The 24,045-nt window shown below is 40.0% G+C and overlaps 1 protein-coding gene across 1 annotated transcript; it reads right to left on the bottom strand.

Annotated features, from left to right (window-relative positions):
- Nucleotides 1–3,706: 3,706 nt before the first annotated feature.
- GPR37 (G protein-coupled receptor 37) lies at nt 3,707–23,297 on the bottom strand. The gene is made up of 2 exons (XM_077773319.1): nt 21,565–23,297; nt 3,707–4,981 (listed from the first exon to the last, which is right to left on the bottom strand). Exons 1-2 carry the CDS (start codon nt 22,585–22,587, stop codon nt 4,163–4,165), a joined length of 1,842 nt encoding a protein of 613 aa, XP_077629445.1. The 5' UTR covers nt 22,588–23,297; the 3' UTR covers nt 3,707–4,162.
- Between the last annotated feature and the right edge of the window lie 748 nt (nt 23,298–24,045).

Raw genomic sequence — 24,045 nt, 5'->3', positions numbered from 1 at the left:
TTATATATATATATATATATATACACACACATATATATATGTATATATATGTGTGTGTATATATATATATAATACTTTAAATTTTATTTTGTATAATTTATATCTATCTCAACAAGAGAGGGGAGGGCTTCTTCTGAATTTGTTAACAGCTATGGCACATGCATACACATCAGTGTTTAACATACAGTAGTACTATTGGTTGAATAAATGAGTTGAGATGTAATGAAAGAGTCATTGCTTCACCCACCCATGCTCTGCACTCAATTTCACTTGCATACTTTTTATAACACACTAAAATCAGTCTTACCATAATTATTAAGGAAGTGGATCTTTATTCTAATTCCACTTCTATGAGAAAAAAGTAAATAATGAAAAAGAATTATTAAGGATACATTTATGAAAACAAGTATCAACATTTCCATAGAATAAAGACAAATTCATCTGGATTCAGATGTAAATCACTTAGCTCTAAAATATGGAACCAGTGGTCATTTGTTCTTCCTCTCTGTGAAGCCTTCATCCCTATCTCTTTCCCCCCAGCCTCTGAGCTCTCAGAGTCAGTTCACTTCAGCTTCCCACCATCCACTCTGTGGTTCATGCATGCTGCACTTGTCACACTAAATTTTATTTGCAATAGCCCCTTTCAGCAAATAAACTACTTGATGGCAAGGATCTTAAGGTTAAGAAATGTTAGGGGTGCCTGGGTGGCTCAGTTGGTTAAGCATCTGGCTTCAGCTCGGGTCATGGTCTCATCGTTCATGAAATCAAGCTCCACATCAGGCTCCACACTGGCAGTGCAGAGACTGCTTGGGAGTCACTCTCTCTCCCCCCTCTCTCTGCTGCTCCCCCACTCGTGCATGCTTGTGCTTTCTAGCTATCTATCTCAAAAAAAATGAAAAAAATTTTAAGTTAAATTATGTGTTCTAACTCCCTAGCCTAGAACCAGGCATAAAGAATTTTAATAAAGATTCATTGAGTTGAATGTAAATGAGCTGATTTTTGAAGTCATAGATTTGAAGTCTTCAGAACTGTGAATTATCAAAGAAATGCTAAGTTGAGTTGGTTATACTAGCCAGTTATAGATATATAATAAATATAGTGGAAAATCTATATCTATATAGACATACATCTAGATATATAGATATTGACATCGATATTTTGAAAAGAATTTCACAGACTATCCTGAAACCACAGAGTTGATTTGGTTCAGGAACTCAGACACCATTTGTAGAGTTTTCTGATCAATCAAAATTTTAGTAGACTTACTCTTAGGCCTGAATTTCTCTTCTTAGGAAACTTTGAGGAGGGGGAAGACATGGGACAGGATCTGGATTAGAAAAAAGTCCAGCAAAAAGGTTAATAATTTTTTTAAAAGCATGCTGTAGGACTTCTTATGAGAAAGCATTGATCAAGGCCATGAGAAAACTTCCAAGCACTTCACACTTGGGATGACTTCATCGGAGCTATCAAAGTTTCTACTTTGACAGAGATAGGATTCAACAAGAAGGCACATGTTTCAACAGAAAGTCAAAGATAACAGAAAAAAAAAAAGAAATTTGAGTCCCGACTGCCTCCTTTGGGGCCCAACCTTTATAATATTTTCCTAATTGTTTTTTCACTTTCAGACTCTTCCCAATAGCCTATTTAAACTGTTTTCAAATTGATCTTCCTACTGCAGAGTTGTGGCAATGTTTTTCCAATGCTCAAAAACCAAGCCACATTTCCTGAAGGACTCCATCTGAACATCTTTCAAAGCATGACCCTTTATAATATGGTCTCAGTGCATATTTTCATCAGGATATTCCATAAGGCTTCTATGCACACACAACATGGGAACCATACTGGACTTATTCATTTATTCTTCAGTCATACTCCATGAGTTTTCTCCCCCTTCCTTTCTTTAGTCAGCCCCCTCCTCCTGGAGTGTCCACTCCTCGCATTACCTTTTATCAGCCTTCTGACTGATAACCATCCAGTTATCGTACACAGCCTTTCATGATCTCTCCCAGTCTGGTGGGCTCTGTCTCTCTTTTCAGACCCATCATGGAATTTACACCTCCCTAACAGGTCCCAGCTTAAACCATCACTGTACACGCATTTGTCTTATTCCTGCCTTCTCATGCCACCCCTGCTTGGTTTTTAAAATCCGACACTAAGCTCTGGTTACTTTTATTTACTATAGGTAATAACATAGAACATTTTCTACATAATATTCTCAATCAGTTTTTCTTTCTTTTTTTAAAAAATGTATTTATTTTGAGAGAGAGAGAGAGGGAGGGAGAACATGAGTAGGCGAGGGGCAGAGGGAGAGAGAGAGAATCCAAGCAGGATCCTCACTGCCAGCACAGAGCCCACCGCAGGGCTCAATCCCACGAACTACCAGATCACTATCCGAGCTGAAACTGAGTTGGATGCTTAACCCACTGAACCACCTCAGTCAGTGTTTCTTGATTTATAAGTTTGGCTAAATATCAGGAGAGACACTGTGAAATCACAACTGTTGATCTGCTCAGTAGCCAAAACCTAATTTAGGTGTCCTCAAGAAGTTTTCCAAAGATTTATTATAGGGATCTGTAAGAAGACAATGGTATCTTGTTTTTGTTGTTTTTCAATCTCGAACCTCTTACAATACATATAGTGGGGCGGATGGGTGTGGGGTGGGGGGAAACCCTTCACAGAATACTGGACTAGGGAAAAGGAGATATTCTGGACATTGTCATTTAGTTAATCTGAGTTTCATCTGAAAGATGAAAGGTCTATATTAAGTATCTTTAATTTTTCTAACACTAAAGCTTAACAATTTTAATAACATCGTGCTATAATCTGGAAGAAAGAAGTCACCATTCGGTTATGCTCAATGTACAGAAATTGACAAGTTGAAACAGAGGGTGGCTTCTGGCCAGAAACTTGGTTTCCCTTCTATGCTTTGTCTGAAGACAGAGACATTACATCCATCACTAGGTCCCTGTCTCTGCCACCTGATTTAGACATGTGTTCTGCCTGGCAGACAGGCATTCTACACAACTGTCGGAGCTTAAGCTCCCGGGGGAATCTAATAATTCAAACAGAGAGGATTTGTTTTTTGTTAGAAGCTTAAGGAATATCAATTCAAAATAAATTTGAATATTCAAGTGTTCTAATCAAGGTATATAAATACTTTATTATTCTACTACTGTACTTTCATTCTACTTCAAGAAATTAAATCACACAGATTTAACCAAGTTCATTTTTTAAATGGAGAAAAGTTAGAATTCAGAGTGCTTCAAAGGTCAGTGTTTAGAGGAAATCAGATGACAAGTGCATTGTGTTTTAGTCCTCATTTCTGTTCATAATTCACGATGGAAAAAACTATAGCTCTATATGCTAGTTCAGAGGTAAATAATAATGATAGAAAAAGATACTTTCTTCCTACTCTGCTGTCTATTTATTCATATTTTATAAATACTTGGAAGTAATTTTACATCTGTATCTGAATATTAAAAATACAATTTTGTTTGACCATACAATATAGTTGCATATGAATCATGCATATAAAATAGTACTATTAGGAAAACTGCTTTATAACATAGTGATTACCTGCCTTAAAGGAAAATAGAACTTTAAAGCAATAAGGCTGATTTTAAATTGTGCGTAGAACCAGTAATTGTGTATTTAAGGCAATTAAAAGATTTATTGAATCTCGGTTAAAAGTAGATTGACAATGACATTAAAGAATAAAGTGTAATTTATTTGGTGCTACTTTGTGAATGCTCCTTAACTACAAATCATCTCACGATACCATATACAATATACTGTCAATCACAACTCAAACATAAAATAACCTACAAAATCACAGGGCTATCATCAATATACACTGATTATATTTTTAAAAGAAAGAAAGTTAGCAATTAATTAAGTTAAGGTGCAGTAACTTTTTTCAAATAAAATATTAGCACCATACCAGATAAAATGATCTAAAACTATCGGCCTCCTTATACATCTTAAATAACTAAATATAAACTTTTTTTCAAAGCACAAATATTAATTTGCAAAATCAGTTCTACAGTCGTTAATATTTCTCTCTTTTGCTCCATTTTTCCCCAGTAGGGAAAAATATGAAGTAAAAACGTTCACAGGATATGAAAATCAAACACATAAATCTAACCAAAGAAAAGGCTGTCCTTCAGCAATGAGTTCCAACAGAAGCGAAAGTGGACATTTCACGGCGGATGGTACTGAAAGGTGAGAGTTCAAGTTCTGTGGTGTATTCGTTGTCATTGTCATCGCTGGTCACTGTCGAAGACTTCTGAATGCACTCATCACAGCAACAGCAGCAACACTCCATGAAGGCCCGACTGAAGGGCTTGCAGAGACAGAAAAGGAGGACAGGGGTGACACAGGACTTGAAGAACAAAAGGAACTGGCTGATGATGTAGAGCAGGTCCATGGTCTGCTGGGAAACCCCCGTAGCCATGTAGGCAGTAACAATGTTGCAGATATTTTCAGGAATAATGCAAAACCCATATAAAATGGTCAGAGCCACTACTGTACAGTTCATCTGGCTTTCCAGCTGAATCTGTCGCTTATTGCCTCGGGTACAGGCTTTCTCCACTTTGCGGATTTTCCTTGCAGTCACTAAAGAGCAGGTGATGGTGAAAAGTGTGGGCAAACAAAAGTAACAGCCAAAGTACCACCAGAGTCTCGCACTGTCATAGGTAAGGGCTAGAACGTAGATGGTGTCCGGTAAGTCAGGGGAGACCTTGATGACACAGCGTTCCGCGGGAGCTCGGCCACTGAACCCTAAATCCTCCTTGCTCAGCTGGCGGAGAACAACTTCTGGAAGTGCTAGCAGGAGGGCACCCACCCATATGACAGCAAGCTTGGCAGTTGTGGAAGAACAGTTCTCGATCATTTCGTAGTACATCTGCACATTGGTGGCTGCTCTGAAGCGGTCTATACACAGAGCACATAAGGTGAAGGTAGTGACCCCAAGGGAAGCAACCTGTGGGAGGAACACAGAATGCATTTATTCCGGGTGAGCTCTGAGAGATCAAAACACTAGACAATAAATACAGATTGGCAAAACAGAAGGAAAAAACCCCACAGACAGAACAATTTCCTGGAATAAGGCACAGTTAACTGGCTAACTGGGTGGGTGACATTTGCTGAATTATTGTAAAGATGAAAATAGGCAGGAAAAAAAAAAAGAAAAGAAATGTAGTGATTCAGGGTCATGGAGTCAAAAAAATTTATAGCTGGAAGGATCCATAAGGATCCACTAGTCCAATACCACTTTATTATTGAAAAGAACACAGACACCCCAAGAATTTTAGTCACCACAAAAATGCCTGCCACCAGAAGATGTAGACAAAGAAGGATGCTTGAGTGTATCCCATTTTCAGTACTGAAAAGGTGATCATGCTTTCCAGCGTGGGGGTCAATAGCACACCTCACACACAACAAACATTCAAGAGCTTATTAGAGCACCTGGATGGCTCATTCAGTTACATGTCTGACTCTTGGTTTCAGCTCAGGTCATGATCTCACAGTTTGTGAGTTCACTTTGCGCTGATAGCATGAACCCTGCTTGCGGTTCTCTCTCTCTCTCTGTCCCTGCCCCTCCTCTTCTCTCTCTCTCTCAAATAAACTTAAAATATACAAGAGTTTATTATTTCCAACAAATGAGATGAATAGAGATCTCCCCCAATTTCTCCTAATGCAAAATAAAGTATTTCAATATTATTTTCAAACAATACACTTAAGGAAAACAAGAAAGGCTAAGTCTCCTTAAGTCAAAGCAATGAAAAAAACCAATGTCCAAAAGGTCAGTGACCCCTCCCCCTGCACACTGCATACTTGCCCTAGGGACAGTCGTCAGCAATTGCTAATGAGAGTTTCTGGTTGATTTCAGCCAGAGGGACGGGGCCAGGTACCCAGGTACATAGAGGTAGGAAACAAAGCTAGAGCCAGTGTATGTGGGGATTAGGTCAAAGATCCCCTTATGAATCTGGAATTCCCCCAAATAGTGGCATCTTCATGGGCATATAGAGGGAAAAAAATAAAGGGAAATAGTAGAGAAACTTGTCTGCATTACATGATTTGGATCTAGGTGAACTGGAGATAAAAAAAGATGAGCACATTCTAACCAAGGGCCCAAATTTACACTGGCCGAAGGCCAGAATGAACACCATCTATGTGGCTCAGAAAAACCCAAATTACAATTTTAAATTGTCCCAGGCACCTGGTAGAAGAAAACACAAAACCTCTCTGGAAGAATGCACTTTAAAAGCAAGCCTCAGAGAACTCCACAGATAAAACTCAAGGGAACACGGATTCACAATTAAAAATCACGGTATGTACAGACAACCCGCCATTATGAACTTATGTGGCCAAAGAAGCAAGTTACAGAATCAGGCATAAAATAAGTACATTTATCATGAAATAAGTACATGTATCAAATTTAAAATTATATGATACTCAAAGAAATAGGAGGTATAAAAAGTAACATTGAAAATATGCAAAAAGGAGCCAGATATAATGTCTAAATATACCAGCCATCGGAAAATTTCAGATCAAAGAACCCTTTGATGTTGCCCACACAGAGCACTGTATTCAGATGCACATGGCCCAGACATCTAACTAAATCAACAATTACAGGTTAACAACCAAAACAATGTACATATTTTTTCACACAGATACTTTGCCAGGAATATAAATGCATGTTCCTAATGTAAACATACTATCATTCAGTTGTCTGTAAAATATTTACAAGCATCATACACTCTAATAGGGTACACAGGCATGTACTCAACACAAGCATACATTCAGTGATTTCAATTCTGTGCCAAACATCCTGCTAGATATTAGAGATATAGAAAGGAACAAGTAACAGTTCTTTCCCTCAGAGAGGTCATAGTTAACCAAGAAGGGGAAGGTAGTTCTCACAGTCACAAGATAAACACGGTCATCATCTGGGAGCATCAAATTTACTCAACTATTCAGAGGAAATTGAAGTAATTTAATGTTTAATACATGTAAGTCATTATTTATATATTTAAATAAAGACAATGTAGGTAGAAAATGTTCATGAAGTTTAAGATGAAACATGAGATAAAAACTCCCTAGGTGGGAAGGATGTTTTCGGGGATACCATGGACACTCAGTATGTACCTGCACTCTCCTCTGTCTGCTAGTGGGAATATTTAAGAAGCACAGCTTCAGGTCATGCCTTGGCAAAGGGGCAGGGGAGAAAAAAATAAAATATATATATATATATATATATACATATACATATAATGTTAATGTCTAATTTTTTAGAACTCAAAGGGATCATGTTGAAAAAAGGAAAACCAGTTGTCATAACAATCTGGACATTCAACACGTTGGTTGTTTATCTGCTACATTCAAGCTGTCACTCTCCCCAGTAACGATGGAAACTTGTCTTGCAGATTCTATGACAGTTCCAATGTCAAATGTTCTCCCCTTTTTTACACGCAACACATTAGAGTCTACTATTTCTACCACAGAAAATAAGGACATGGCATCCATGCCCTGACTATTCTAATAACTCTTAGTGGAGACAGTCTGAAAAATGAGATATAATGAGGGCTTAAGTGTATGAAAAACAAAACTGAAGAAAAAGTATAACTCCCAGTCCAGATCAGGGCAGATCAAGAAGCCTACATGGTTGAGCCTATAAGTACAATTCCTGTTGTGCAAAATCTTCAGAAAGTTTTCCACACATACCAGTACAAGGAATATCTGTCCAATATGACTGCCATAAAAAGTCATCTCTACATACACCTGTTTAAAATTAACCTTCGGGGCGGCTGGGTGGCTCAGGTCATGATCTCACAGTTCGTGGGTTTGAGTCCCATGTCGGGCTCTGTGCTGACAGCTAGCTCAGAGCCTGGAGCCTGCTTCAGATTCTGTGCCTCCCTCTCTCTCTGGCCCTCCCCTGCTCACACTGTCTCTCTCTCTCAGAAATAAATAAAACATTAAAAAATTAACCTTCAAATTAATTGTTCACTTTATGGTAAATTTATTTTTCATCTATGCCAGAGATTCAAAACAATTTTAAAATTGTGGCCCCCACTGTGCAACTGTCTTAAGATCATTTTTATTTAATGTCAGTAACTGCCACACTTTGAATAGAAATCTGAAGACTTGCTCTTTTCTAAAGGTCTGTATCACACAGTATTATCTAGAAATTGCAGTATTTTATTCTATGGATTTTTGAAACATTACATTTACATATTAGTTTTTCAAATACTTTAATTTCTCTAGAAGAATGTAAAAAATAACAAAGAAAAAGATTCTCCAGCTATTGAAGGCACATAAATCCTGAGAGAGGCTTTCTGTGCCACCTTTACTAATGCAAACCTTTGTGCGTGTCACCCATGTACCCTGAGTCAGTCCACATATAAAACTGTGCAGGTTAATGCTGTGCATTCTTTTAAAATTATGAATAGAATTTCTATTAAAAGAAAAGCTTGGTAAGACAAAAACATGAGAGAATCGATGACAGGCAGTCTCTCGGAGGCTTGGAACATCTATTTGCTTGGTGGTTTTCTATCATTCTTTTCAAAGAACACATAACAGTCAAGAGATAGCATCTTCTCCTCAGATTCACTCTCCTTAATTTTAAACCTAGAGATTTAAGATCTGGACAAATTATCACAAGAGCTAGCATTTGCATACCTAACTCCCAGTCTGTAGCATTTCATGAGAGGTAATAACCAATGAATGTGGATAGACATGTATTAAGAAGGGTGTGTTAGATTGCCTCTCTTTAGATATTTATGAACAGTGCTACATATTCACTTTTAATTAGAAGATATCCACTTGCTAGAAAACCGAAGATGTTCTAGGTTCTGTTTATTACATTGTACATGATAACAAAAGCCAGAGCAAATCTGAAGCAAAATTTACATGTGCTCCTACTTTTGCTCAGGAAATCTATGGTTTTTTTCTAAGTTTATTTGCATGTGAAAGCAGAGGAGGGGCAGAGAGAGAGAGAGAGAGAGAGAGAGAGAGAGAGAATTCCAAGCAGGCTCCATGCTATGAGCCTGAGCCCATTGTGGGGCTCAATCCCACCAAGCTTGAGATCACGACCTGAGCGGAAACCGAGAGCCTGGCGCTTACTCGACTGAGCCATCCAGGTGCCCCTCTATTGTATTTTATTTGCAGATGTTTAGTTCTTCAGCCATATTCTCAAAAGCTTTAGGACCAAGGACCAAATATGTTTAGAAGAACATATTTGATCTGTAGTCCTTTTGACCCAAATCACAGTTGGAGGGAAGCTTCCCAGGTTTCATACACAAATTTCAGGAGGCCCCTGCACCCAGTTTCTTGTTGTCAAATTGTACTTCTCTCTGATAGTGTTCTCCTCGATTAGGATCCAGCTGAAGGAGGAAAGCCACACGAGCTGGGGCCTCTGAGGAAGACGCTGCCCCAAATGCAGATAGCGCCTACTACATAGTTGCCAACAGCAATCGCAGCCCGAAGGCCGGTCCTAGATGTCCTCTTACTGTCCTCCCTCTTGCGGCCACTGCCTGCGGGGCTATCACTTCAGGTGTTTTTCTGTAAATTCACCTATGCCCTTGATTTTATGAAGTGAAAGAGCAAGAAAGGTACAAAGCCCCAGCTCAGTTCTTTCCCAAATTATTTATAGAAGGCTTTAAACACGTGTAAAGAGTCAACTTCAGAAATTAATTGATAAAAAGCATCTGGATCATGGGTGATGGGCTAATGTCTGCTATTTCAGATATGAAATCTCTCCATGCAATTAAAAATGCAAAATGTTGATGTAACATGAAAACATTTTTATCACAATTTTCAAATATATTTGTTTACTTACAGCTCTAGAAATTCTAGTGAGATGAATAGTGCAATTATATGCAATTATAAAACTGTATCATAAATGCTGGATCTTTTGCATTTAATGACCATATCTGATTGCTAAAATTCAATGTCACCAAGAAATATGCTCTTGGGAGTAAAGCTGGTAAGGGGTAGTTTTTAGAAGCAACATCCTGAGAGATGGAATGAGTAAGATGCAATCTCCTATTAATTAAACTGCAATGGGAGAAATAATTAACATCAACAAAAGCAGAACTGTAAACACTTCTAATAGACAAGACTATTAATTTTGAGAATGGAGACCAGAGGGAAGCTGGAAGCAGAAATTTTTAACTATTTGGGAAAATGAGATATTGAACATTTTGAGGCTGTTGGGATCAAAATACACAAACAAGAGAATCGAAATGAACGATTCTCAAATCTTTCTCTCAAACAGCAAAGCTCTGCCCTTCTCCATCTCCCCGAGGAACAACAATAAAGCTCCTTCAGTGCCCACCCAGTCCACACCCAGAGTGATGAGACTTCTGGAAGCTGCAGCCACCTCCAGCATTGCTTGGAGGCACTGGTCAGTCATGAAGTTGGGACCAGAGTACTCACGTGGGAAAGCCACAGCTCTGGGGCCAAAGTGTCCTTCCCACTGTTCAAGTTCAAATTCAATACAAAAATATCAGACCATGAGAAAACCTAGGCCATCATAGTCACTTTTCCCATTTCCTCAAAATGATAGGAAGAAAGTACACACAGATGCTTTAGGAAAAATGGTAAGGATCTTTGTAGGAAGATCCTTAGCTATTGTCTTATCTGTTGCTCCATTTCTCCAAAGCGTACTACTGCAGACAGACAAATAAGAAATCATTTTAAGGGGCACCTGGGTGGCTCAGTCGGTTAAGCATCCGACTTCAGCTAAGCTCATGATCTCATGGTTCATGGGTTTGAGCCCCGTGTCGGGCTCTGCACTGACAGCTCAGAGCCTGGAGCCTACTTCAGATTCTGCATCCCCTCTCTGCTCCTCCCCTGTTCATGCTTTGTCTCTTTGTGTCTCTCAAAAATAAATAAGCATTAAAAAAAGTTTTTAAAAAGAAATCCATTTTGGATGAGAGTAAGCTATGAAGGTACAACTCTTACCAAATAAATAGTATCTTGTGCTAAACTTTCTGATATAAGTCAGGAATGATGATGACGGGAGGGTGGGAAGACCAATGTACTCCCAAAGCAAAATGTCTTTCATATGAAATTAAGTCTGTGTGCTTCAGTACAATGAATACGCTGATTTTTAGAAAATAGGAAATTTCTAACCTAAGTCATGACAACTGTACTCTAGCCTAACTTATATTTTACCTCAGAAAGATGTTTAAGTAGATCTATTTCTGTGCACTCCTTTGTATACAAGTAAGTCACAAAACAAGGGCATTATTGTTAAGAAAACCCATTCATTTGGACCATGAATGATAATCTATTATAAGTCTGTGGTTACAGGCCTAACAATCAGTCAGGAAAAAAGCAGGAGGAGCCCAGCGTAGAGTTTCCTTTGAAACTCTAAATGACTTGAGCTTGTACGCCTTTGGCTTCCTCTTGCATTTTCCACAATCCTTATGCTTCCTGCACTTCAGGGCAACTTCTCCAGGAAAGAGACACCTCTTTGAACACCAGTCAGACTAGCATGTTTATCAGAGACTCTGCTGTGAATAAGATGACCTTTATCAAGAGGTCTTCATTTCAGAAAGCATGCAAGTCATGATACTATGGTAGTAACACACTTCCACTTAGTGCTTCCAACCCAAAACAGAGCAAGTAGGAGAGATTTGCCGCACCCCTTCCAGGCATGCCTGGATCTCCAAAACAAAATAAAGCTATTTAGGGCCACTCTGCCGCAGCCAAAGAGAAGGCTTCTTCCCTTTATCAAAATCACTGAAATTTAATCTGATACACCCACATATTATAAATATCCATTTATTTTAATTATACTCAATATATCTCATCTTGCCTGATTCTCAAGGTCATGGAAAAACAAAATAGTTGGAAGATATTGGCTATCACTGTTGTCTCATTCTCCACCTCCCTCCCTTTTGCTTAGGCTTGGTAACACACTCTTACTTATTTTAAATAAAATTGAGCTAACATATCACCCCCAAACGTGTAGATTTTATAAATCTTTCTTTACCTTTATAGTCCCACCTTGACATAAGGTTTTCTACTAGTTGTAACTTCTGACTTCTGTAGCACAGTACATTTCTGTGTACTATATATACATAGCATATATATATATATACATATATATACATAGCATATATGTATATATATATATCTTACTACAACTTGTCTAAAATATTATAATTTCATTATAAATGTATCAATGCTCATTAGTATAAAAAATAACAATGAAGCAAGATTAACATCATTTATCTTAGGAGGGAAATAATCTATTGAACTCTACAGATGTTAAGAAATTTATTCCATGTTTATTCTGAATAATTAGAAATTCATTTCAAAATGTAATATTTATCCGAAGCCCTTAGGCCTTGGTATTATTGTAATGTTTCTAATCAATCCTAAAGTCATCTGGAAGTTTTGTTGTTCACCTAGAAGTTCTGATGAGTTTCCAAAGAACAGTAATACATTTTCACCATTTTTCCTTGTCCTTAAGAACACTAGTTTGCATGACAGAAACCTAAACTAAAAACACGCTCCTCTTCCATTTGTGGTTGGGTAATTATGATTTGAATGACACCAAGAAACCAGAAATTTTGAAGACAAAATTTCTCTGCTCTTAACCAAAACTCCACCCTTAGTAGTGTGTTAAGGAAGTACTCTTTCTTCATTCAATCCTCCTATAAAAGATATGTATCTCTAAATCTCTCATGTTGCTGTGAATGAGTTAACAGATCTTTCCCTATACATGAGAAAGTTGAACCAAGGAGAAGACAGTGAAGGTAGGAGAAAAGGCACTTCGGGTGAGGAGTGATGAGCAGGAAGTAAAAAAAATGGCAGCCTTGAGCACAGTCGTAGACCTAATGAAAATGACTCATTCCAATCCTGGATCAAATCAGTGACCTTGGCCTTGTTAATGCTATGAACCATTCAAGAGTGCTGACAAATACCATTGAAAACTATCATAAATTCACAAACTGAAAGTATTCATCTCAGGAATAAGCTTGGCACTGTGATTATATCCTGTGCTTTATGGAAATTATGTATACCTACTTTTTAAATAGAGAGACCCCATATCTGAAGTTGCAGCAACCCCATTCTCCACTCTATCTTGAAATTTTAGATGAGATCATCTCCTCTGGCACAAAGAATACCACTCTGATTAGGATACTTAAGAGTTAGTCTTGACAACAAGGTTAAGTTAATTATTGGACTTTGGCAGGTCAATTCTTAGGAAGTTAAAGGACAGGAGGATCCCAAGAGGGTTGCAGAAGTGTAATGCCAGACACAAATCTCACTGCATAGTAGCCTGCCCATCCTTCTCCCCACACAGCCCACACCCCAAACACAGATCCCTGTGCTTCCAATGTGACACTGTTAAATCTAGGTCAGCACATGGAAAGAGTTTCTAAAGGTGGAAACATTCTATCAAGGTCCATGCAGTGGAAGGGTGAAAAGGCATGGTAGATACACCTTCTCCTACTCAGCCTGGGAATCATAAACTCAGGTATATTTTGCTTTTGAAGGTGTATTTGCTTCCTTTTTGCTGGTGAAGGATGTTTTGTTGATACAACTAGATATCTTGGTACTCTATGGGAACGCGGGATAAGCCCTCACTCAGAATTTTTCTTGCTTCAAAGATTAATCCAACTCTTGAGAAAGTCCATTCTTTCTGCTACTCTGTCTATAATAGGGTCTAAAGCATCTCCCTTGTCAGGCTTTCTTCCTAGTTCTCTAAGGTCAAATTAAATGAGAAGTACATTTTTGAGATTTTTCAGAAGAAAAGGACTCAATTCAGTGTACTATTATTACACTGTTAAAGAAATCATTCATTTAAGTTTAAATTTGATTTATATAATTCCTTATGGCTAATAAGTTCTCATAATTCCAAAGCAGAGATGGTTATCTCTGGCATTGTATTCTAAATAATAATTTAATATTTAGAATAATTCTGTGTTCTAAGTGAAATTTCTAGGGCTGTCCTATCTGCCCAATTATCTTGCCAGTCATTCTTATGGCTTCCTATCCCACAGAAGATTGAGAAAATAAGAAAGCAAGAATTAAGAGATTTTCATATCTGTATCTTTTCATCATGGGTCTAGGCTGTATAGAATTTATGCAGGTTAATAAGAATATGATTGAAAAATAATTAGAGGGAACACAGTTTTCTCTTGTATTTCTCCATCTTTGATCCTCAGTACAACTGTGAGTGGACTCAGTCCAGGACCCATTCCTGACTTTCCATAATACCCTGTTTAAACCTCTGTTACAGGGGCACATGGGTGTCTTAGTCAGTTGAGCATTGGACTCTTGATTTCAGCTCAGGTCATGATCTTGCAGTTCATGAGCTCAAGCCCTACATCAGGCTCTGTGCTGACAGAACCTCTTTCTCTCTCTCTCTCTCTTTCCTTCCCCCACTTGTGTGTACGTGTACACACACTCTCTCTCTCTCTCAAAAATAAGCAAATAAAAAAATTTTAAATAAACTTGTTATAGCACTCATTACACTGTAGAACATTACTTTCTATAACTTTATCTTTTAAAGTTTATTTTTATTTACTTTGAGAGCGTGCATGTGTGTACACGTGCACATGAGCAGGGGAGGGACAGAGAGAGAGAGAGAGAGAGAGAGAGATTGAGATAGAGAGAACCCCAAGCTCCTAAGCAGGCTCCAGGCTGTTAGCACAGAGCCTAACTCAGGGCTCGATCTCAAGAACCGTGAGATCATGACCTGAATGGAGATCAAGAGCTGGAGGCTTAACCGACTGAGCCACCCAGATGCTTCACTTCTCTATAACTTTAAAAGCAGTAATGCCTCTATGTTATTCGTCTCTGGAAACTTTCTTCCTTTTCCCCCATGTGTTCTCCTTCCATCCCCGCCTAACATGGTACCCAACATAGTAGAAACGACCAATGTTTGATTAATGAACAGATAGTAAATAAGTGAATTAATGATGACATATATGGAAAAGGATTATAGAAGATAATGAATTATTCAAAGTGTTCTTTAATCAGTTATTGGGTGCTTCTATTTTATATATAATCCTTCCAAACTGAATGCCAATGAGTATCTCAAGAAGGGGAGTAAAGAAAAATCCATATTTCTGTGCATCTTCACTGACAAGCTTTAGAAAAGGATGGCCTTCTCAGTATAATCAATAGTTAAGGATATTATTTAAATTTCACCTTTGAATATCATAAAACTTTTACTTCTTATGTAGAACCTAAATTCAGTAACTTTGCCATACACTATTTATAAATGGCATTATAAATAAGAGCTCATTCTATAACTTTTTAAATCTTGTTTGTGAAAGTCATTAACTAAATAATTTTACTTGCATGGAAATGTAGAAAATGATTATAAAAAATAATGGGAAGTCATAAAATATTTGTTAAACACCATTCTCATACAGTGAGTTAATTTTCCCTGAGAATATTGTTAGTAACTTTCAAATTGCTCATAAAACTGTATGTTTCCACTTACAAGTCCACCAGAATACCTAATGTCTAATCCCGTAACTCAAGCAAATTTACCATCTGCCATGAAAAGTGTGCTGTTACTTGAATGTGGGGTTCTAGGGCAATCCATGTGGAATCGTGTACCTGGATGGTAAATCATCTTCAGCTTCCAGTATCCTCCCTTTCTTACCTGTCAGTGCTAACTACAGTCTAAGGCAATTAAAGAGCCATGTGTTTCACTCAGTTTAAAACCAGTATTTCTAAAGCCATTGGAGAATTTGGCTCTTTTCATCACAAAAGATTGTAGATCTTTCTCAAATCATCCCTCGTCCATGGGTCCTGGTGAGATGCATTCCCTTTATCCATCCTCTACCCTCACATAGGAATCTTGTATCCCCGTAAAATAAAAATACAGTTTGATCTGGGATTATCTTACAACTCTTTGAAGGCTTCTTCCCTATCACACATCATGAAAGTGTGAGTTCTTTAAACTAAGGGAGAGCCTATATCATTCAAAACTTCCAATTAATGTCCCAACAGAAGTAAGTATTTGGCAGTGGATCTGAATCAGATGATACACTTACTCTGGTTGGCTTCCATCAAGCAATGAGCAATGATCTGTTCCGGTTGCCATATTCAATGCCTGAATTATTTGGCTTTAATAATTTGTTAGATCCTTAAAGGAACAGTATCGTAGGAAACTCCTATACCATTCTCTTATTGCAGTCCATACCCAGACCTCCATATCCATCTTTCTCTCTCTTCCTCCCTTCTTCCCCCCCCTCCCTTCCCCCTCTCTTTCCACATACAGCTATCATTTTCAGTATGGTTTTGTTTATTTTTTCTATGGTGACTATCTGATAAGCCAGTTTAAAATGTGTCTATTAGGATGACCACCATCCACTCAGATTCTCTTCTCTCCTATACCCTTTTCCTACCATTCCATTTGCCCTTGGTCCTTACAGGATTTATCACTAGGCCCCAAAGACATCAGAATCCTGGAATAGAAAGAGAGAAGTTATCAAGTACAACAGTTCCCAGTATATTCCCACTCATAGCAACATTAAGTATGATAAAACTACTTTCTAGCAACAGACCCTGGAAGCTGGCTACTCCCATCAAGCCTTATGCCTACAAAGTGAAATAAAAACAAGAGTTGATATAAATTGCGAAGATATGCTGGAGAAACAACTCCTGTTTTTCTACACAAGCCCAACTTTCCCTGAAATTCCACTATCTCCTTAAGATTGTGCTAATACTGAAGTTGTAGGGGGATAAAAAAGAACTATGGTAGAAGAAGAAAAGAAGGCAAAAGAGAAGAGGGGGAGAGAAAAATTTGTGAATACAAATTAACTGTGGTATATCTACTGTGGAAACAAGTATGGAGATTTCTCAAAAATTGAAAAATAGAATTACCATATGATCTAGCAATTCCGCTTCTAGGTATTTATCTGAAGAACATGAAAACACTAACTTGAAAAGATTTATGTACCCTATGTTCATTGCAGCATGATTTACATTAGCCGAGATATGGAAACAACCTAAGTGTCCATTGATGAATGAATGGTAAAGAAAATGTGGTATGTGTATGTATGTGTATATGTTTACAATGGGATGTTACTCTGCTACTAAATAAATAAATAAATAATGAAATCTTGCCATTTGCAACAACATGGATGGACCTCAAAGGCATTATGTTAAATGAAATAAATCAGACCAGGAAAGACAAAGACCATATAATCTCAGTTATATATGGAATCTAAAGAATGAAAAACCCCAAAACACACAAAAAAACCAAGCTCATAGAAACAGAGAAGAGACTGGCATCTGCTAAAGGCTGGAGTTTCTGAGGATGGTTGAAGGGTGTCAAAAGATACAAACTTCCAGTTATAAAATAAGTCATGGGGATGTAATGTACAACATGGTGACATGACTATAGGTAACAGTACTACTACATTACATATTTGAAAATTGCTAATAAAGTAAAAAAGTAGATCTTAAAATTTTTATAAGATAAAAGAATGTCTTAACTATGTAAGGTGACAGATATTAACTAGAGTTATTGTGATGATCATGTCACTATTACACAGATATTGAATCATTATGTTGTACATCTGAAACTAATACCATGTTATATGTCAATTATGCCTCAATAAAAATAAAAATTAATTGTGGATAAAATTTTAAACTAAGAAATAGTAAAAATAGGGGTGCCTGGGTGGCTGAGTTGGTTAAGCATCCAACTTCGGCTCAGGTCATGATTTCACAGTTTGTGGGTTCGAGCCCCGTGTCGGGCTCTGTGCTGACAGCTAGCTCAGAGCCTGGAGTCTGCTTCAGATTCTGTATCTCCCTCTCTCTCTGACCCTCCCCTGATCACACTGCCTCTCTCTCTCAGAAATAAAAAAAACATTAAAAAAAATTTTTAATTAAAAATAAAAATACTTGATATGGCAAAACTGATTACTATCTAAAAGGTAAATCATACATTATAAGTCAATAATAAGATGTATTGTAGGGAAAGTTAACAAATAAAGTAAGTATAAGTAGGTAAAAAGTGAAGAGAAGGCAAAATCTAAATAAGAGGAGATAAAATTCAAATAATTTTTAGAAGTCTTGTGGTCAGGAAGAAAAAAATTTGGTGGGGGAAAGGTTTTCGAGAAACTTTAAATGAATGTAATTATTTATAGTGTGTTTTACCAATCTAAAATACTTCGTGATTTTGAGAACATAAAATGTAACCTATATAACTTGATTTGATCACTAAAACAATCATGTTTGACACGTTAAAAAATGCAATTATCTCAGATTATTGCAGTTTGTTTTAAAAATTGCTATCAACAATTTTTTTAAAAAGACCTGCCAACTCTGGAACTTATTGTTTTGGGTTTTTTTTTAAGGTTTCATTTTTAAGTAATCTCTATACCCAATGTGGGCTCAAACTCACAACCCCAAGATCAAGAGTTGCATGCTCTATGAATGAGCCAGCCAGGCACCCCTGTAAATTTAAGACAAACAAGATGAAACCTAAGGATATAAGAAGCCATAAATTTCATCACATAGCACATGATGTTAACTGGGCTTATTTTTTTCCCCCTCCCTGCTGTATATAAAAATCTTCTTTAAAACATGTCAAGCAGCAGACGTAGAAAGAAAACACTCCCTGGACGTTCTTGCCTCCTTGATGTTTGTCTAATAAACAAGCTTGCGACAAAATGTCTGGCTGCATGGACTAGGTATATATGCTTAAGATGATCATTTCTCCTCTCTGGATCTCATGTTTCATCCTTAAAACTAGAGGGTTGGATCAGACTGCCACCTGGTTCTAATTTAACGTGATCATTCAAAAGCCACTGTAGTGCGGGCTGTGGTTCCCCGACCCAGACTGCCTCCCCACAAAATTCCTCAGGTATGAAGTGCTGATCCCAACCGCCGGGACTAGTGGTGACTGATGGGTCTTAGCTGCATCCCTCTCTCGGAATTGCCCTTCACGGAGATCCACCCAGCTCAAGGTTATGCCCTCTTCCTGGGAGCAACTTGCATCCAGTGACTGGTTCCTTAGGGGACATATAGTCTGGACCTTCTTGCCTCAGTTCAGGACACCGTACAAGGCCCCCCGGCCCTGGAGCTCCCTGTGGTATCAGCTGAGGTCTCTGTGGGATCTGCATCGCGGTTCAACTTGCCCCCCTGCCCAACCTGTTTCCTTCTTTCCCTACTAGGTACTGAACCTAAGCACATGCCCCAGTAAACTTCCTGCAAAGCAAGTCTCCACATCTGGGTCTGTTTTTTCAGGGATGTGACATGGAACAGGCCCTAAATCTCTTACTTCTTGGAGGCAGAACAATTTTATTTTGAGTTTTGGACTGTATATCTTATTCTCACGATCAGGAATTAAGGGGCTGATATTACTATCCAATAATTATTTTCACAAAACATACTAACACATTATAAAATTATTTCAGAAGAATAGGATTAGATTGGAATGTAGACACACTACATCTCAAGATACTCATTCATTACTTTAACAATTAAAAATGTATATTATGGTTTAATTTTTAGAGGAAAAAAATGAGTAAATTTTTTTCCAACCTTTGTTTCTCTAGGGGAAACAAAACTTAGTATAACTAAAAAAAAAAAATAGGGCTGTAAAGAAGAGGAATAAATACAGAGCAAAAAACCCCAGTAGTTGTTTTAAAAATAAAAGAGGTAAAAAAAAAATAAACTTAAGAATCTGAGAATTAAGAAATGAAACACAAATGAAAATACACATTTTTAATGAATCCTCAGAATTAGAAAAACAATTAAAAGACATACATAATACCATCACTCAAAACTCATAGCTCCCATGAAACTAACAAGTTTTTATATCCTTTTCTGAATTTGGATGGGATTCCTTTCTTTTAAAGTTTTTTTTTTTTCCCAAGCAATTGGGTAATTTTTTTTCTTTCCTCAGTTTTTTTCTTTCTTCTTTATATTGTTTTTTCCTCTAATATATAAAGGTTTCATCATGCCCAGTACATTTTAGACAAGTCAATACACTTCTTTTGTGTGTGTGGCAGGGTGGGGGGAGGGGGTTAACTCTCCTGGTCACTTTATAGTTTACTTTTGTCTCATTCTTGCATGTCCATTTCTTCTGCATTATTCAAGCAAACAATCAGAGAAATCTTAAATCTTAGCCTTGAAGCTGCAATTGATAGGCACATTTCTCTTACATGAATTCAATTACCTCCTCTGCAATTCAAAAATGAACTACAAAATAAAGTAGATATTTCAGAGCTACTTGGATCCTGGCAACAAGAAGAAACCCTAGGTCTTGGTGAAGTAGCAACAGCTGATTTAGCCAGCATGGAATGATTCTGCATCTGATCTCTGCCAGGATAACACAGGGTCTTATTTACTGTCTCTTTCCTTACTTCTTCTAAGTAGGTACTGTTTTCTGTTGACTTATCCCCTAGCTTTAGGCCCTGGAACAATGTTGAACATAGTGTCACTGGCCCTGGTGCCAGACAGGATCAGGGGCTCTGGAATATTTACAGTTTCCCTTCTTCTGCTTCCATAAATGAAATGGGCAGTCTGAATGGAGGAAATCAAGGGCCAGCTGGCTGAAAACACAACTGGCAACAAAGCACTTGGGCTCCTTCCAAGAGCTGGTGTTTAAAGAGAGGCCATTTAAAAAGCAAATTCCAACTACCATAATAACGTTTCAGGACACGAGCTGTAAGATGAAATAGTAAAATTTTACTCAGAAATATTTTTGTTTCCAAAGTTTGGAACCTATTATATGCCCTCTTCTTCTTAAGAAATTTTCTAGTCTTAGTGAATCCCTTAAAATAGCCAATCCATACCCTAACAAATGACAAGTATATATTATATACTTTAGCGAATTTATGTCTATATATAAATTCTATGCCATGATGGCCAACGTGTTATTCTTGCTTAAGTTCATTCACACAAAATAAATAAAACTGTTAAGAAATGGAGAAGGAAGGAGAGAAATAAAAAATGACATGGGAATTTAGATGGGATAGCATGCAGACAGCCAAAGACACTTAAACCAATTTTGGGAGGTTATTAATATATCATGAAGCCAACTGACAAAAGCAGATTTCCTTTGTTAAATAAAATAGTACTTGAATTTATATATTTAAGAAAAAAATGCAATAATCTTCTTGGGGAGAAATCATGTTAGAGCCCTACTGGATAAGCAATGCGTGTTTTTTGTTGTTGCTGCTGAGTTCTGATAATGACAACCATACACTGGCCACTTATTAAGCCTAGAATCTCTGATAGGTACCAAATAAAAAATATACATATAAATGCCATATGCAGAGAGATAAATTTAAGACCTAAACAATTCTATATATTATGAGATCATAATTAATTATTTCATAATCCATAGCAATGAGTTTGAAGGTGAGTGAACAAAGCTGTCTCTCTCTCTCTCCCTTCCCCTTCCTCTCCTTCTCTCTAAATAATTGGCAAGAGAAATGGAGGAAGGTACCCAGAAAAAAAAGTGAATGGGGTTCAGCAGCCAGGCAGGTGCGTGGAGCAGCAGTTCTGATGCTATAAATCCCAGAAATGGGTAAAGCCAGTATCTTGAGACCCTCTGAAAGGCATTACCTCGATATAGGGCACAATCTTGCAAGAGAAGTCCTCCAGCAGCCACTTCTTCGTCAGCTCGTGAAAGATGACAAGCGGAAGGCAGAAGAAGATGATGAGAAAGTCCCAGAAGGCCAGGTTGGCCAAGAGGGAATTGGAGATACTCCGCATGTAGTAGTTGTGACACACGATGCACATCACCGCCAGGTTGCCAATGATGCCAGTCCCGAAGATCACCACAGACAAACACATGACCGCATAGGCGCCGTAGGACTCCTGGGTCAGCGGGTAGAAGGGGTTCTTTATTCTCAAGCGTCGGTTTGTGCTGTTTCCCCGGCGGGGACCCCCGCGCTCGTAGATCCCTTCGCCCGAGGACCCATTCTGGGCCAGCGCCTTGCCAGGGGGTGCAATTGTCCGCCCTTCGTACCCAGACAGTCCATTGACCGTCTTGGCTGGGGTGTCGTGGCGGGAACGCTGGAGTTTCCCGCTTCTCCTGGGCCAGTAATAAAAGTCGCTGGCTCCAGGTTCCGTCCTCACACTCTGCTCCTGGCTGTGCCCAGAAATGCCAGAGCCTCTAGGACCCTTCTCTTGCCCCTCTGAGATCTGAAGGAAGAGTTGAAGAGCCTGGGGGTTCCCTCTCCCCAAAGTTCCAGGGGGCTCCTGACCCCGGGCACCTTTCCACCTCCAGGCTCCAGGCGGCCAGGCTGGAGGTCCCGAGGGTTCAGCGGTCAACGCCTCCGCCCCTCTGCCCACACCTGGGTCACTTCCCGGAGCTGCCCTTCTGTCCCTAAAGGGCGCCGTGCGCACCGCTGCCCCCTGCTCCTCCTCCCTGAGCGCACGGGTTAGCAGGTCTTCTGCAGAATTTCCCAGTCCCCAAGAGTCCCTGCTGCGACGGTGGCCCAGTGCAGGTGAGCAGTTTTCCCCCAGGCAAGTTTCGTTTCTTGGCGAAGAGGCGGACCCGAGGGCAAGAGAGGCAGAAACCTTGAGCAGTAGCAGAAGCCCCAGCCGCAAGGTGCGGGCGAGAGGCGAGCCCGGGGCCCGCATGGCTCGGTGAGGGCGCACCCCGCGGCCGCGGCTCCCGGTTAGGACCGACACCTGCTGCCTAAGTTGCTGCTGAGAGTTAGACACATGTCACATACTCACCCCCGCCCCGGCAGTGGGGGACGGGAGATTACGGGGAGGTTGGGGGATGGGTCTTGGGTCACAAACCCTCCCCCTCTATAATCCTTCCTCCTTTGGCTACCCGTGCATCCCTCAGCCAAATCCACCCCGAGCGCTGCGTGTCTCTCCCAACGTTCAGAGAGGGGATCGTTGCCCCCGGCGGCTGACCTTGAAAAGTTGTAACCAACCCTGACTGCTGATTAATGTTGCGACTCGGAGAAGCCCGGACCAAGCCCCACGTTCCTCCCTGCCTTTGGGCGGTGCCTTCTTGGTAACAGTTGCTCTGCCTATTTACATCCTTTCGATACCGCTTTATCCAGTTGGTAACAGTGGTCCTGCCTTGTTACATCCTTGCCGTACCGCTTGATCCAGTTGTAAGTCGAGGTCGCTAAAGGGGGAGAAAAACAAGTTCCCTTTCTTCAGATGACTGGCAGCCACAATCCCACTCCTGGCTCGCTGGAAACAGGTTGCAAGCAGCCAGACGCAGCGCAGACGCGCCCGGGAAAGTCTTGCCCCACCTAGCCCCAGCGACGTGCGAGGCCGCTGCTGCCGCGGAGAAGCGGGATTCGAAACCCGTGGTCACTGTCAAAGTTGCGTCTCCTCCAGCTCAAAGTTGACCAGGGGGCGGCGCCGGCTGCTGGGCGGNGGAGCTTGTTGCGGCGACAGCAGGCGCTACCCGGGCGGAGAGTGCGGTGCCTGGAGCCGCCGCGGGCGAGGCGGTGCATGGCCGGAAAGGGGGAGGTGGCCCGGCCTCTCCCCGCGGCTCCAGTCGCTGCGCGCGCGGGCGAGACCCAGCGCTCCGCTCCTTGCCTCCTCCCCCTCCTCCGGCTCCTCCGAGAGATGCTGGTTTGTGGGGAGACTGGATTCCCTGGTGGTTTACGACTCACTAAACCCACACACGTTTCATTCAAGCCCTTTGTCGCTGCTTTCACTCGTAGGAGCTGGAAGCGGAGAGGCAACAAGGGCGGAGGCGCGGAGCTAGTGATGGGCGGGACACGTTAATTCCCCAGATGTCAGAACCAGCTTGACAGGTCCCAGAGCCGGGTGGGGAGGAGCAGGGGCGAGACCCGGGCTTTCTCTTCCCATCCGCCGCGCGCCGGGTGCGCATGCCCAGGCCTCGGCCCCGAGAGAGTAGTAAGGTGAGCAGCCAGCGCACCTCGTTCGGTATTCCCAGGGGCTGAGACTCGACAGAAGGGAAGCTCAGAGGTTTCAGTCATAGAGAAGGAGCAGTTCCGGGAATGGGACGCACAGTGAAAATGTTCAGGATGCATCGTTACCTTTAAATACCGAGTTAGGAGGCATGCTAACTGGGGTTACTTAGAATGCCCATTGTACAAAGAA

Source organism: Crocuta crocuta, unplaced genomic scaffold, assembly GCF_008692635.1.
Source record: "Crocuta crocuta isolate KB4526 unplaced genomic scaffold, BGI_CrCroc_1.0 scaffold16, whole genome shotgun sequence".
Lineage (NCBI taxonomy): Eukaryota > Metazoa > Chordata > Mammalia > Carnivora > Hyaenidae > Crocuta > Crocuta crocuta.
This window is presented reverse-complemented; position numbering and strand designations above follow the sequence as displayed.